Consider the following 17,555-nt stretch of genomic DNA (forward strand, 5'->3'; position numbering starts at 1 on the left):
GGAAATTGTAGATCTCGTCGCCCTCTACAAGAAAGGTCCTATGCAATTTTCCCGTATCTCCAAGGGTTTAGGAATTATCGAGGAAAAACGAAATTTTTTTCCAAAAGTTCGCCGTTTCGACGGTGGAATGGTCGGATTTCGTCAACATCAATAAAATGCCAAATAATCATATGTAACTCGTTAAATATCGAAGTTAGAAGAAGAACAACTTTTATTTGAAACATTTTTCGCAATTTTGAAGAAAAAAAATTTTTCGTCAGCATCAATACTTATTTGGATATTTCCTTCTATACTTTTTAGCACGTAGCTATTTATTATTAGCATTATTCTTCCGACGTCTGATTTCTTTTTAATTATAGGAAATGCGTTTTTCTAAGGCTCATAAACTTTTGGGATTGACTGTATAGCCAATACATCCTTAAGATATACGATAAAAAGTATGGAAAAGTAAGAATTATAGGACATGTAGACAATGTAGACAGTTGCATGTTACTTATAGTCCAATAAAAAAATACCAAAGTTATATTATTACAAATATTGGACACAGGTTTTTATTAGATGTCTTAAACTTTTGGCAGAGATCTTACGGCTCATATTAATTTTAACGACGATCTCGGTTCCGTAGCAATCGAGAATGGTTACAATAGGAATACAAGAACTCGTTGATTGATTGAAATTACTAAATTATGGCATTTTCCTTCGTAGCACACGTACACTCGAAAAGTGGTGCAGTCGGTATCTATCCGCTCGTAACGCGTCAGAGTGGAAAGCAAATAGCGATCGAGGTTCTAACGATTCGGCAATTTCCAACCTCGTAGATTTTTCGATAATGCGATTACAAGAAATACAAGCGGCGCCTTAATGACCCCGGCTGGAAATTACGGGGAGGAAATGTGTGGCGCGTTGCTCGTTAAATTAATGGCGCAATTTCAGCGTCGTGCCGCGTGACGCGACGCGAGGCGACCCGACGCCGACGCGCGCGTTGCTACCGGGAGGATCGAAGCTGCAAATACCTATTTGCCGCACGTCCGAGCGGTCCGCACGACCGTCCGTTCTCACTTCAAATTTCACGCACCATTCTTCGCGTCTCGTTGATTCGATTAATTAGCCGAGTCGCGAGGACCGATTGTCCCTCCGCGCGGAAATCAGAAACACCGGTTTTTTCCACCGCTCGTCGTTCCACAGGAAGTCGTAGGAAAAGAAGAGATTTATTTCCCGGGGTTCTTTCCATTTACGCCGAACCTTTTTCCTGTCGCGGCACCGGAATGAAAAACCTGCGAGTTACCGAACCGGCCGATAAAAAATGCAAGAGCAGCGGTTTGCGCGTTTCGACAAGTACGTAGCTGACAGAGGATCGCCGCACCGGTGGTGGGTGATAAAAGGGAATTCGCATCTGGTTGGCGTTCGATCGAAAGAGCAACGGGTAGTACAAGGTTGCCACTGTGGATCCCCGACGCAGGGGAATTCGCCGCGGCGGCGGCGGCGCGCCGGGTTTTCGACAAGAAAACTTGATCGGCGTCAGGTAGCGAGACAATCTATCACCGGGCCAGCTGGTTCTGTTACTGGCTTCGACGTAAAATCAATGCCGATCCTCATTTCCATGTAAATTATCTCCGACACGGGTGTCCGTCGAAAACGCGCGGCTGCCGAATCGACGGAAACCCATTGAGTCCCTCTTTTCTTTTTTAAACAGGATTTCATCCCTTGCGACTAACGAAAAAGTAATTAAACGCAGCTAGTTAAAAAAGTATATCAAATTTTTTATTTCTATTGTCTGTCCTTGGCCAATATCCCGCCCTACAAATCCTCTAATTGCCATGCAATTCAGGGATTAAGGTAGTTTTAAAACTCCAACCTTTAAAAGCTATTTTGAAACAATGTGGATTACTGTACGAAATAGCTTGAAACATCGTTTAATACGTTAACAGTAAGTGGTTTGATTAAGGTTTTAACTATTAATTCCTGTGAGTAAAACCGAGCCTTAATGAAACGTCGAATTGATATGGATAGCAATTTATGCTGAAATCGACGCAGTATTGTGTACTCATCGAGTTACTATCGGGAACGACCGGGAGATTACTTCCGATCGAGGGAAGGATTCGGTCAAGGATCGAATCGCAATTGAATCATCCTGCGTCCAGTCTGGAGGACGCGGTTATATAATCAGAACGAACTACGCGAAATCTGATCGCAATCTAGCTTCCAAGAGTGGCAATGGCCGGCATCGGCGAGGTCTCGATACCAACTTGACGATTCGATTACCTCTCTACTAGAAACTAAACTGAGTAGCACGAGTAAATTGAAAAGATTCCTGATTCGGCTTCGAATAAACCGGCATCGTTATTACTCAGTGGCGAGATTAAATTAACGAAGGAAATAATGAAGTTGGGATCGAAACGGTAACAAACCGTATACGAAACGCGGTCGTTATTTCGCGTCGGGTTCAAATTCTATTCGCGTCCTAATTACCGTGATCATTTACGGGCGTCAAACATCGTGCAACGCCCGGGATTATCGAATTCGACTATGAGTACGCGCGCGCTGACCCACCTGCAGATGATTAACAAGTTCCCTCCGTCGTTCGCAATTATTAAACAATTTCAACTTGTTTTCTAGCGCATACCATGCGTACGTACGTATACAGGGTGTCTCAGAAAAAGTGTTTTAGCCGAAGAGAGGTGATTGTGTAAGTGTTTCTGAACAATTTCCTTTGGCAAAATGCAAAGTGAGTCAGTGAGCATAGAGCGGGCCCTACGCGTGCTCTCATTGGACAGTGTTTTTCGTTAATAATTCAAAAACCAAGCCTCACTTTGCATTTTACCAAAGGAAATTGTTGTTCAGAAACACTTACAGAATCACTTATCTTCGGCTCTAACACTTTTTTTTCGGACACCCTGTATAGTTCCTTCCTGTGCAGACATGAATCTACAGAGACTCCTGTGCAGGTACGTTTTCTATACGCGGGATCAAAGGAGTTGTTTCTCTGTATCCCCGGGAAACGGAAAAAGGTCCACGGAGACGAATAGTTTCTCGGAGCGCCGATGGGAAACTATCAGCCGGGATATCTGGGAGGAAACGAGACTGGGAATGGATTCGGTTTTCGACAAATAAGACGCGTTCCCGGACGATCGCTCACCATTATGACGGGCTATAGTCCGTCGCGTCGTCGTCGCGAGGAGCGAACCGTTGCTCCGATTTCGCGTAAACGCGATTTGTCTTTGTCAGATTGGAAACCGCGCGACCGTGCAGCAGCCGTGTTTTTATTTTCCACCGTTACGTTTCACCATTTGCCGACGTTATTTTCGGGATGGGCAGCCCCCTCTTCACCCTCCGTGTTCGTGGGATTTCATTCGCGCGGCCCATTTCCAATGCTCTAGATCTGACGTGGAAATCGGCCGCCGCTATCAGGACAGAAAACGATTCTCCACTTTACCGGTTTCGTTCCGCGAATAAAATTCTCGCGACGAACGAAACGTCGGATGTTTTCGCAGCTACGGTGAATATTGAAACGGACTAAGGCTTCTGCTGCTGGTCGTAAACCCTGTTGAACAATCCTCGTGACGACCGGGATCGGGCGACATTATTGTTGTTCCTCCGGTCGGCAAATAACAACCGGATCTTCATAATGGAAGTAATTTTTTTTAAACTGCACTCGTACTTCTTAACAGAGAATAAAGCTTTTACTGCGAATTATTTACTCCGGCCAGCGGGTAAAGAAGAAGAAATGCTGAAGTAAAATTTGAAGCTCGCCCTCGCCGAGCGAGGTTTTGCCGCGGCTTAATTGGGAAAAATAGGTTCTCAAGATGTTGCAGAAGGCAAGGGAGGGTGCTATTGGGGATGCGCGGAGAACAAATACTGATATATGGTGGCACCCCTTACCACTTTCAATTTGTCCCGCAAGAAACGTCGCCGTTTATCTTTATTTCCTTTAAGCTAAGCCTCCAACTTAACGTTATCGGTGCCGAGGCACGCAACCTCACCGCCTGTTCTCCTCGAGAAGAAAGGCCTCAATAGCCACAATCCTGTTTCGCTATCCGCGCGCGCGGATATTCAATTTCAACAACGAACCGGCGCTCTATCTCGTATCGCGGCGTAGAATAAAAAACATATTGTACAGAGGTAATGAAAATGCCGGAGATACCACGTTCTTCATCTACGCCCTTTGTGCATTTTAATTAACTTTAATTCGACGCTTTCTCGAGTAGCACCGTGTATTATTTAAAAAATCCTGCATCATCGCCGACGATCTACGGAGGCTAGATTTACGAGGATTTTTCCAATGTCAATCTCATTTACCGGTATTATCAGCATTATAATTTCTCGTGCATGCACGAACGAGTCGGGCACGGGACGAAATACTAGGAACGTTTCCGCGGCTTTGAAAGCCTGTCAACCTGGAGAGTTTCACCGCGAATTGCCGCTCTTCGCCCCGTTCATTCCTTCGCGCCGAGTCCGCGTAACGATCAATTAAAAGAGTTTTCGGGATGGCCCGCCTGTGCGATCGCTTTATTATCCGGTCTGCCGTGAAACGAATGCTGTTCTCCGTTCAACCCTCTGACGCAAAGGGTCCGGATCGAATCGGGGGCATTATTCGCATTCATTTCGTCTGTTTTATAGATCGGCTATCGCTGCTGGCACATACACAGCAGCTTTATCGACCGTTTAATTTCCTGGGTATTGACAATCGCTTTCGGATTCATTGAGAGTTATGAGTCCTCGTTTCGCGTCGAGCCAGGGATTCGGCGAACACGGTGTCTCTATTATCTGGCCAACCCTTAATCTTCTTTTATCATACTTTTCTTTTAACGTCCATAAAAAATCGTACGGTTTAGCGCCGCTTCGGGCATCGCCTCGGGGGTCTTCGTCAAAATTGCTGTCTGAAAAGGAAGCCGGAACTAGGCGCGGCGCGGCGCGGCGCAAGCCGAGATAATGAATAATAATTTAATACAGGGTGCTCGAGACTTTGGCGCCAGCAATCGCCGCGTTTCAACTTTCAAGTGGCACTCGCTCCAAACCATCTCAGACGATGTTCCTCGATGAACGAGCGGTAAATTTTGTCCACTGGAACGTCCCAGCGTCAATAGCTCATTATCTAAAGAGAAAAGGAATCTTTTCAATGCACAAACATTTTAATGAGGTGAATAGACCGCGAATTTTTATGCGATATAAAACATTTATTACGTCAATTTAGAAAATGCAGATAGAAATTAATTTCTCACTTTAAAAACAATAATTCAAATATTCATTTCATTTTTTATATTCTATTATAAGTGCTTGGAAATACAAGTTTCCTATAAATGCATAACATCCGAGAATGACAATTTACATTATAATTCTTATTCACTTGACAGTGAATCTATTTATGTTTCATAGATTGCACTAATATCGATAACCTATTTACTAACCGAATTAGTAATTAATTCAGTAACCAAATAAGCAATAGCCAAATAATTAATGCAAATGATCTATATCAATTGTACACATAAATGATTAGATATTTGGTCGCATACATAAATGCATAAACGTTTGCCTGACCACGTGTATAAGAATGGAACAAAGTAAATGAATACGATTATTGACTCTCACTGCAAATAGCGGAGAGCCGAATCTCCGTATTTTCAGATTCTGTCCATCCTCGTTTCTTGTCGAAGTATTTCGGCTTCTCGACGGGACGATCCATTTAGCGGTTTCGCCTCTACCGAACGTTATGCGATTTAATTGAAATTCCAGCGGCAGCGGTCATCGGTCTGCTTCGATTTTGCGGGCGTCATCGCAAAATATTAAACGAACGCGTTGCTTAACGTTTATGTTAAACAGCAGTTTCGGGTGACGCGCCGCGACGTCGACCCCTGTTCAGTCCGTCGCCCGGTCGAACGCGACCGAGCTGGAGTAACCCAATTTTCGCGGTTGATACCAACGGCGGTAATTGTTTGCCAGGAGAGGCGTCCGTCAACAATTGCGTTTTCGACGCCTGCACCGCCGCGAACCACGGATTCATTAAACGAACGGACGAGGTTTATTAGGCGAAATTGTCGGAACGCGCGGGAATCGGACCCGGCACACCGTAAAATTAGATTTCTCGCTCGGCGCGGTTTCTCCCGTCGCTCCTTCGGCTTCATCCTCTCCACTACTTCTTTCTGTCTTACTAGCAACGCTAAAAACGTTGCTTTGTTCTATACACGCACGCTTGTCAATTAATTAATCGAAATTTATTGAAATCTATTGACATTTGCCGTCGGCGTGATTAAACCATACAGTTAACTCTATGGATTAAACGGGGTATTAATAATAACAGAATGTGGTAAAGTTTGCAGACCGAACCAATGCCATTGTACAGCGGTCTCTGTGTTATGCTCTTAATTACGAATACACGAGAGCTTACAAAAGCAGTTCCACAGTGAAAAACAATTTTATAATAAACAGTTCCATAATGGACCGTTGAGTTTATTAAGAGAAAACATTTTTTCCATTGAACATTTAAGTGAAACGAAGTTCATTTCATGGCCCTTTTGTACAGGAACTGTAATAAATTAATCGTTTTAACGAGAAACGGGTCGACGCTTGTTGATCTTCGTCTAGATACGGTTAAACGGGTTTCCGGCTAATTTCCCTCGCGCTCGATACGAGCGCTAACGCTTTAAAACGCGATGATTGCGAGCGAAGTGGTTTGATTTCAGCTCGGTGATCACCGAATTTCCGATTCTGCTACGAACCAGTTACGCTTACCACCGGGAATTAAATTAATGTCTGGCGGTGTTTTAATTAAAAAATATCTATGAAATACATATATCGGATCGAACAGTATTCCTACATATAATGCCGGACTTTGTCGCGCGTTGAAATATGCACGTGCATGTATCACGGACGCTTGCCATTGGAACGGAACAAGTAACGTAATTGGACGAATTCCGTCATTAACGCGAATCTCGACTGTGAGAATTTGCGATAATTTAAAAAACTGCCACGCAGCTTTTTATCACGGGCGAACAAGATAGAGTCTGGCGAACGTTTGAGAAGCCAGAGAACGATAAAAATTCTGCAGCGTTACAATTTTCTTTATGAACGAGTGCCTAAGGGTAGAGAACCGTGCGTTACGTACGTGTCCTTTGCGCAATTAACACTCGTTCCTCTTTAATTCATTTGTGTACCGGCGTGTTTTAAGGAGACCCTCGGAAAGAGTTTCTCCTTCCTTTTGTTCGTCGCACGCCTTTCGTGAAACAGAGACGTTACGCGAGGACGGTGCTCCATCGTCGAGTTGAACGGTAAGCACCGGCTAGAATGGGAGATATAAAATTAAGACTGGCAGGGGTGGGGTAGCGAGCGGAAGAGACGAAAAACGTCGAGACGGAAAGTAGTGCTCGATAGACACGAGGGAGAACGAGGGTGCACCTAACTGTACCTATATAAACGAACCCGGAAAAAGCGAGCGAACGCTTTCTGATGGTGAAACTTCCGCGTGACGCTCGAGTCATAAGTTGGCAAGGAAATGGCGCCAGGATAAGACGCAGCGTTCCGAGGGGCGAGGGTGCGCGAGTGAAAAACAGTAGAACGGGAAGAGGGGACAGCGTAATCGTGTACAAAGAATATTAGAGGGGTGAAGAAAAAACGGGACCGCGTCGGATAGCTAATTTGCCGTGTATAGCTAGACTATGTATATAATAAAGAAGACGTTACACGTCTTACGTGCACATGACAGCGGCAAGGGAACCCGAGCGAGCTGAGGAAACAGGAGGACGAGAGAAAACGGACGCGCTCGATACTTGGGAAAGAAGTTCATCAAGCGCAAGAAATTGCGTCTCCTCTTTACGTCGAGCATCGCAAGCATCGCGTAGTTACAGTTTTCTTCAATTAAGCCCTTCCGCTTTTGACCTACATGCGCGGAAACCGGAGCCATTCTGATGCAATTATCGCATCTCATAATACCAGAGAACCATACTAATCAAGCTTCATATTCCTTTTATATGTACACATTCTTCAATAGGATAGCTTACGAAGAGACTAGTTAGTCCGAAGTCACAAATGGTAAAACGTAATAAATACAATTCCTATCGAAATTACTGTCGTGGGCTGCTGAATGACGTCAACATCTTCGTTCGACATTGGAACATTGGTTTAATTTAATAATATCTTGATCTTTATTAAGCATGTTTTAATTCTGTACGAGGCATGTTCTGCGTTTCGTTTGGTTTGGTTCTAACAGCTTACGTTATTTTCTTATTGCTCTTTTTGTATTATTGTAGTTTATTTGAATGTTTTATTTATTTATTTGTATGTATAGAAATTTATTACAGGCGAAAATCAGTGAGAACAATAAAGACATATAATAAATGCATATATTAGTGAACAAGCTTCGAAAATTTCTGTTGAATTATGCAATTATGTACATTTATCATTTCTCTTTATTTGACTGCGGAAGAAATTAACTGGAAGTGTACACGTATGTTTTGAAAGCAACGATGAAGTTTCAGAATTTCAATTTCTTGTTCAGTTCTGAAGTTATGTTTAATTTGCTTTTACTCTATTTAGTTATTTACCGCTGAAGTCAATTAACTGGTTTGATCGTTTGAACGTTAAAGACGATGTAAAAAGTTAACAGTCTCGTTGATTCACGCTCGTCTTAACGATATCGTGGAAACGGTTCTGTCGCGCTGTTTTGTCTTCGAAAGTCATCGAAGGTACCGACAGCCACTCTCGGCATTTTTCGTCGCGTCCCGATTACAGAATTATCGATTTCACCGCGAGCGTTTTCCGTCGACGCGCAATTAATCGAGCCCTCTCGCCTTAGTCGCGTCGAACAGAGAGTGTAATATAAAATGAGAGAAGATGCGACAGAAAAATCATCGGCCGGTCTCATCCAACGTGGCCCGAGGCCGGTAGTAGTAATTGATTGCACGTTTATCGATTATACTAATAGCGCAGGGCGCAGGATATGTCAATTTGAGTCCAGGCGAAGTCCATCGAACGCACTGATTGAGAGTGTATCTGTTAATAGCATCGTTTGAATAATTGTTAGTAAAAGCCTACTCTCGCAATTTTAGTTTTATGCAAACGGTAACGAAAATTGGAAATTCATCTGAAGAGGTCATGAAACAAACGATATCACTCGACTCGTTCCCCAGCGAAATCCCATTTTGTTGATTGTATCTTTTGAACTTAACCGCACCGAGAGTGCAAACAGGTTAGCGCGATTGCATTAGTTTTCGATCAATATGTTGAGTTATTGCAGACGTCAGTCCTGACCATCCTCAATACATTCGAGTTTATGAGATTATTCAATCATTTAAGAATGTGTAAAAGCATAATATTTTCCAGCGACTACTTCTGTTGTACTCGAAATCATTGCACGTATGATACAATCTCGAATATTTATTACATATCCGTTTAATCCCGAATTTAGTTAATCCATATCGAGTGTCTTAATATTTTCCGCTTATCGTTCTTAACATTCGTTCGGCCGACGATAAACCGGGCCCCGCGTAGATCAAAGTTATACGGCCGCTGAATCGAGTAACTTTTGGTAATTTACTTCCACGCCAGCTGGAGAAAGGCACGCCGTAGCTTACGAGTGGTCCGGAGCAAGTTTTCTCCTTTATTACAGTTACGTTTCCAGTTACCATATCGTACCGCCGCGCTGCCGTATATATTCTATGTATAATAATGTACATGCCCGATATTCGACGCGCTCGATACTCAGCGAGTCAAAGCTTACCCTGAAAAAAATTCCCTTTATGTACTTAAAACCAAATCCGTCGAAAGCTACAAAACGCGCATGAGGATTCGAGTGAACAGCTTAAGAGCGAACGCGGTTTCTCATTCCATTTGACGAGATTCAAGGGCCAGTCTGTCCGTCTGACCGGGAAACTGTAACTTGGACGGTCATGCATAATGCAGGAAGGAAGTTTGAAAATTTACGGGGCTGGGTTGCGCGTCGTTCGTCATCGGGCGCGAGATCTCGGGCTAAAGGTAAGCCTTCTCCACGGGACTCGTCGACCGAGCTGGAATGACCGCGGATTCGAACAATGATCGTAGGTGGCCGCACGATCCCGTTGATCCCCGGAGGGCCAGCCTTTACGCCGGTCCTCGCCTCGCCGGGACCTCGGCCGGGGTCGCGTTTTCCGATATCCAATAAAGGCCGAACCCCGACCTCGCCCCGGCGAATGTTTCGCTTGGATACGATTTAAAACGACGTACCTTGCAGAAACCCGTGTAACTTTACAAGATGACGTAAATATGGCGAAGCGACGGGTGGATCCGTCAATTCGTCTCGTTTAAAACAGAAACACTTAACCCTTTTTTTTCGCGACAGTACGTTTCACAGTCTTGGACGAGGCATGACTTCCTAATGGAATGTCAATTAGTCAGAAAGGTTTAGACAATGGCGACACTGTTTGTGAGAGCGAAGAAGAATTACAGAACGGCAGGGAATAACTCGCGGCACATAATGCTCGTTAGCTAACGAGCTATAATTTTGAATCTCGTACATTAAGTAAATAGTATCTTTAATGATATAGCGAGTGATAGATATTCCGTTTAACTCTGTAGCTAAATTTTCATACATATGAAATTTGGTTAAGTGCAGTGCTAAATATTTAATGGCATCTGGTCGTATTTAATGGAGAAATTGATCGTCCATTTTAAATATCGTTCGTACGATGCACGCGTAATGCTCATTTTCGATTATCCACGCGTTAGCCGTTCGTTTCCGGCGGAGCTTTAATTTTCCTGACGTCGCATCCGTGACGCTCTCACGTTGAAATTCTACTGGACCGTACGTATAATGAGACGGAGAAACGGGTGCGCGAGGGTGACGGAGAAGAAGAAGAAGAGAGTCCGGTCTGACAACCGGACAGAAGAGTGTCCGAACGTGGACGGAATCGTAAGAGGATTTCCGCTCGTCTCCGCGTCCCCTTTTCATCTACATACATTCCATTCATCACATACCTGTTTGGGAAGGGTTCCCACGCTCACATAGCAGCGACTACCTCTTCAATTACAGTCACGCTAACAGCCGGTTTTTCGCGAATTCGCGCCCGGCAGCGTTGATTCGGCCGCGCTGCCTATTGTCGATACGGTGATCGCAATATTTGTCCTGCTATTGTTGTTCCGTTTCGCGCACGACACAGTTGCGGAAATACGATGCCAATAGACCTTATTTTCCCGTGACGAACACGCTACCCACGAGTTATGCGATAGGACCCGTTTAACGAAACTGGGAACACAATAATTCGAATTCATTTCGCTGATTAAGTATTACTAACACGACGAGTTGATTATTATTATTACTATAGATAAATGTACTTATTCCGAAATAATGGGATCTATTAATCTTCCTGCTGGAAGCGTAACTATCCGGAAAACGTGAATGTTGAACCGCCTCGGGATACTCTTGAATTTAAGGATTTCCGTAGATACCTGTATAGTTGGAAGAACACGATCGCCAGTGTATCGCGGTGAATCCATAATGTCTTCTCGGGGGAAGTGTATCGGGAATACGTTATCTACAAGAGAGGGAGGTTTTCGATCCGGTCGAAAAGTAACGGATGCCGAGGATCCCGGATGTTTTTCCCCACCCGTCGCTCGCCGTGTTTTCCGATACACATCCCCGATGACTTCTGAGGAATTGGTTTTAATTTTTTGCCGTAGGAAAACGATATTTCCGCACTGGTTCACTGTGTCCCATCTACCTCTGTTTACACCGCCATTCCCTGACTCCATTCCCCGGTGTGTACCCACGTACAGGTATGTATGTTATATACTACATATGCATTTGCACAGTGTACCCTGGAATGGAATCACCGGGTCCTTCAGGATGATTATCGTGGAGTAAGGATTAGGTAAGAAAACAGACACGAGGACAACAGTGGGAATGCGAATATTCTGGTGACGTTGAATGAAGGTTAGTTAGGATTCAGAGTGCTCCCGGTTTCGGTCTCTATTCTTGGTTTGTCCTTTCTATCTCGTGCTACCAATCGAATCGAGAGGAGAATGAGGCGGAAGCGGATACGATCTCAGACGATCGACGAGGGACGGACGATTCTCGGATCTTCTCTTTCGAATTGGCCCTGATGCGTTGCGATACCGTCGAATATTCTGTGCCTTAATCCGTCCCTTCTGACGGTATCGTTGCGGCAACATAATAAAGAAAAGCTGTATACCGTCGTTATTTATTTTGTTATATAAACACTTATATTCGTTCCATTTTATTATACCAACGTTTTAATTTTATTTCTATGTGTGTGTGTGTAATATGCATGTATCGATTTAATTAAGTTACTGCAAAAATACATTTTCATTTGATATCCAAATAAATGAACACATTCGATAAATTGGCTTCATCGCGTATTAATTTCATATAATGGAATCCTTGTTAATGAAATTAATAAATATCTGTTCGAATGACATGTGCATCAAATATATGTAATTAGACCGCGGATTTCAACCAATTTGAATATATACAAACATAACGTAAAAAATGCATGTAATGAACAGAAGTGCATAAATTATTAGCAGAAAATTGCATAGCATGATGTTTAAATTAAAATACGTTCTTACTAAATATAATTTTTTGAAATTGATATCCTGTAACTTTTATTTTAAATAATAATCCGCAGATTAATTTTTCTGTATCCATATAAATATTAAAAATTTTCAAACGAAATCTTCTTGTCTAAACACCCAATCTCTAATCTGTGATTAAATAACGATTTTTGTCAGAACACTTTTTAATTTGACCTCGAAGGAATATCAGTTCTTTTTCCCCGGTAGGAAATCAAGTTTCTTTCCCGGGGTTCCTGGCTGGTGCAAAAAAAATGAAGAGACGTACTTCGTTTGTAACGAGTCCGTACGAAACTCGTACAAATTTGCCTAACGCGGCGCTGAGCGACGTAACAAGAACAAAAATGCGAGAACTGGCCCTCTATTTAGAAAATCGTTTCCACCGAGTGGAAACGATCGACGAGTTCGGCTCCGACGAGAGGGAACCTCCACACGTTCCGGTTCCTTTCTATCGAATTTCTATCGGGCGTCCGTCCGGTACTACGTGACACGTATCGAGCACCGCGCTTCGTTCCGTTACCGATGTACCGCAGGACATCGATCCGGCGTAAACACGCTGACACCGGTCGCCGTATAGAATCTCCATTGTGTCCCTTTTCCACGGGCGTCGCTGACACTTTTACATAGACCGTGCGAACGCGTTTGTCCATTAGTCTGGAGAAACCGTAGATAAGTCCATCCTTTTTCTTTCTCGCCTCACGAGACAGTCCGGACGTTCCGCTGAGCGTTACAGTCGAACAAGCGTCGACCGAATCGCGTTTCGATCTCGGTAACGTTAATACAACAAAGGCTGTCACGATATTTCGATTCCTCGCGCGAATTCCGCGTCCGAAGCCCTGGAAACTCGGTAACGCGAACTATGCGGCTGCCCGGGAATTAAGTGATCCGTGGTCGGAGACACAGACAGTGCGCTTGTAACCGTGACCGGAACGATCGAGTACGTATTAATTCGACCGCTGAAACTTTGACTTTGCAATGGCAATCTCTATCTGGCCTCCCATTGCGAATCGGCTCGGATGGGGTAACGAGTTCGCCGCGGATCGTGGCTACTGTTGAAACTTCCATAACGATTATTACTCGATAAAAGCTGCGTACGTTTTTCGCGGACGGAGAGAATCGCACGAGGCATAAAATTCCAAGTTTAATGTTTAACCGTATGGTACAATGTGTCACGGCTGCACGGACGAGTTACAACAGGGAATGAAAGACGCGCTTGAACAATTACGGTTACAGAAGATGACTGAGTCGATGCTGATCATCTCCTCCTCTTTGGCCTGGCTAAAAGCTTCAGTCTCTTCGAGCACTTGGCCTTCAGTGCTGTTGGCGAGACTGTGAACGCATCCTCCCTCAGGTCTGTTTCCATTCCCGCAGGCCGTTCGGCTGGTTTCGCGAGCTCTATTAGTCTTGGCGTAGCTGCGCAAAATTAAAGACTATGTATCCTGTCGCTGTAATACTCGCACTCAAGGCGAACAAATGCCCCGGGAGAGGTACTAATTCGCAGAAACAGGGACGCGCATGGTAGCTGCCGGCTACGGCAGCGTTCGAGAGTAGAAAAACGGCTGCTTAGTCGGACGTTCGTCAGCGTCCGGATAATTGGCTGACGTAAAGAACCAGCTCTGCGGAACTTATCTCACGGAACAACGGTTGCTTGCTAATGAGAGAATATTGAAATTTACATTCACCGGTTGTGGATTTAGCGCGGGAAAAATTCTCCTCTCCAGGAAATTTGTTTTCTAACGTGAAACGAGAACCGCGGTTGTCACTGTTTGATCGTGTATTACCGTGAAAAACATCATTTTAATTAACCCGGTTGCAAGGCCGTTTCACAGTGTGTAAATCCGGTGGCTGTCGTTGAGGTAGAAAGCGAGAAATTAAACCATACCCTCCGCCGCGCCCGCCCCTGCCGATTCTTCCCGGAAACCAAGCGGATCGGTTTAAATCCGCGGAAAACTCGCCGGTTCCCGACGTGCCAGTGAAACTGAATTTTCAACTTGCCCATTTTCCGCTCTAACTTCTTTAAGTAAGCTAACGTCGCGATTCCTGGAAATCCGCTCGCGGGGTCGTGGGGTTCTTCGAGTGGTAAGTTCTAGGGGGGGAGGCGGGTGTTAAGAATGGGTGGAAAAACCGTACCTACGGCCTTCAACGCCGACGGTGAAACCACGCCTGGAATTTTCGGCCGCAGCATGTCGGGTTCGGTCTTTGCAAACGCAATCTTAATGATGCGCTTGCTCGCTTTGTAGGTAAGCGCAGTCGGCGACACCGTGAACGGGTCTCGGACCTCCGGCAGTTCCCTCGCTACCGGAGTCGACAGTTCCTCGAGCCTCCGTACGCTCACCGGCTTCCACTTTTTCCTTTTCGGCATTCTCGGTCTGGGCGGCACCTTCGGTTTGGCGAGCTTCTCCATTATCTCCATATGATAATCCCACTCGTCGGGCTTAATCGCTCGACGAAGTCTCGCTAGTATTTTCTGTCTGGAACGAGAACGAGCGAGAGAAATTGAAAACGAGAATCGAATTCGTCCGCCTAACGAGAACGATTCCTTTTCGCTTGTTATCCGAGCAGAGTCAGTTCCAGGAATAATGCGAAAATGGGTGGATAGCTGGACGAACGAGAAGACCAAGCAGGATTCGATGTTCTTGTTTTGCAAATTTCGAGATACCCTTGGGCACTATTAATAATTACATCTACCGTCTGTGAACTATGCACGAGTTGCACATCTCCCAAAGTTCAGTGGTAACACCGTTGGGTACCGGGTAGGTAGGCGAAAGTCGATACATAAAGTGCGAAGTCAATACCTTGTTTCCCGTTAACTGGCGTCGAATTTCGTTGCACAATTAATTTCAACAATTTTCTTCACAGCTGCCTCGAATTTTACTATCGACGAAATATTTGGCCGACGAATAATTAATCAAAAAACTCATTACGGGTCCTCGCGATCGCACTCGGTGATATTTATAACGGCAATCACGAGAAGGAAAAGGTCTCAGACAGATATCCAAATCCGACTTTGCGAAGATCGCATTCACCGGCGCGAAACGATCCGACTACAATCCGATTATGTTTGTTCCCCTCTCCCGTTCCATTCTGTTCTCGATTCGATCGAGCTTCTTTCGGTCACCACCTCGAATCGACTTCGTCATTTATTCACGTCAAACATTAAATATTGTTTGATACGAGAATAAAATACGCAATCTCGTTTAGAAAAAAATTAACGAACCATTATAATTACGATTTAAGCCAGTCAAAAGAGAAATGGCTGAAAGATTGAAAGAGAGAGAGAGTAATTGTAACTCGCCTTTTTCTGTTCTCACGCTGTATCCTAGCGTTGCAGAAATATCGATATCTTCGGTATCGCGAATTCTGCGCTTTCCATAGCATCTCGGCCAGGTTCCCACTCGGGTACAGCTTCATGTTCGTCAGCAGCACTCTGATCGAGGAACGAGGAATTCGTTAAATTCTCCCGGTGGTCTGTGTCACGGACAGGAAACAAGATCACCTCTTTTTGGGTAGCGCCAGGTGAGTGATGCGTTTCGTCGGTTTCGCGGCGAGCGTTTTCGGATGAATTCGAGGATATGGCGGTGGCGCTTTTCTAATTGACAGGGACCAAACTAATTTACTCGACTGTACCAAAGGGAATCAATGTATTGTCATGTATAAGTTAATAATCCGCAGTTCCTTTCAATTCACACAATTCTAGAGCTTAACATGATTCAAATACAATTGCCATTGAATAGGTTCTACCATATGAATGATGATATAATGATGCAGTAATACAATTGTGAATTATAAAATATAGATATATGAATACGTTACTAATTGGAAGTTTGAAATGTTACAAAAGATATTTTTATTCATTACTTAGACAGAATTAATAAAATATCGCAGTGGAAACAATTCAATTATATTAAAAGAAGGCTTGAATGAATCTTTTATTTCTTGAGGAATTTCATTCTTAAATTTCAACAAGTGAAAATGCTATAATGAAATCGATTAATATTTTATTATCTCTAGTGACGTTTCTTATTAGCTCACTATATATAAAAGTAAAAATACTTGCAAATCTACATGAATTGAAGATTATTTTTGTTAGATTGACGATACGTAACATGGATCTGATATAAGTGCTCACTCTGGGTCATATTTTTTGACGATACGGCTGTCTTTTGGCCGTGCCATCACTTTGATTCTCTTGGATGCACGCGCTCTTAAAGCTCCCCGACGAGTCGTGTAGGGATCCGCCTAATCACGTGATAATATCCATACGTGTAAAACATTTAAATGCCAAAAGGAATACAGAAACGGTGAAACGCGGCAAGGAAACCAGGGGTCAAAGGATATTCACTATCAGGTTAATGTTCTTCGTTAGAGTCCTCCTCCAGCTAGGCCGCGCCAACAGCGAGATGTACTGTTTGTGGGTCAGATGCTCCATGGCATATTTGATCCTGTCGCTGATCATGTTTGCGATTTTCTAGGTTCGCCTGGTTCCCAATCGATTTCCTTAGCCTCGAAAGCCGTTAGCCCCGATATTTCCGACTCCGTTTCTTTATTCCTTTTCGGTTTCGGATTCTTGCCTTTGAATTCTCTTCAGAGACGTTTATTTACCCCTCGACGCTCGGGTCTCGGCGGCGCGTTGCAAGTTTGTTTAATTAAATTCGCGTTTAATTAATCCAACGATCCACGAGATATGTACATATATACACGTGTATATGTATGTAAGCGCATACACATTTAAAAACGGGCGAAGAAATAGAACGACGTTAGGTAACGAAGGGGAAGCTCGAGAAATTGGGCCACCAGCGTAATTTACCAGCGCGAAAACTTTCTTCCGTGTCTAACCCTTAATTTGGACGCGTCGAATCCGACTGAGAATCGTAATCGAAATCCACGGACAGGTCGCCGGATCCGGGAGGGGAGAACAAAAGAAGGACGACACCTAATCCGACCGCGTTCCCATGAAAGCGAATTACCCTCGATCATCCACAGAATTTACAGTTCCCGCA

The 17,555-nt window shown here is 44.1% G+C and overlaps 1 protein-coding gene across 1 annotated transcript; it reads right to left on the reverse strand.

The window, feature by feature from the left end:
• Positions 1-13,810: 13,810 nt before the first annotated feature.
• On the reverse strand, positions 13,811-17,011 carry Theg (Testicular haploid expressed gene). Its single transcript, XM_018021262.1, has 6 exons — positions 16,898-17,011; positions 16,685-16,794; positions 16,052-16,144; positions 15,847-15,982; positions 14,686-15,022; positions 13,811-13,968 (listed from the first exon to the last, which is right to left on the reverse strand). Exons 1-6 carry the CDS (start codon positions 17,009-17,011, stop codon positions 13,811-13,813), a joined length of 948 nt encoding a protein of 315 aa, XP_017876751.1.
• Between the last annotated feature and the right edge of the window lie 544 nt (positions 17,012-17,555).

The sequence above is a fragment of the Ceratina calcarata genome, unplaced genomic scaffold (assembly GCF_001652005.2).
Source record: "Ceratina calcarata isolate Rehan_Ccalc_2016 unplaced genomic scaffold, ASM165200v1 scaffold250.2, whole genome shotgun sequence".
Taxonomy (NCBI): Eukaryota; Metazoa; Arthropoda; class Insecta; order Hymenoptera; family Apidae; genus Ceratina; species Ceratina calcarata.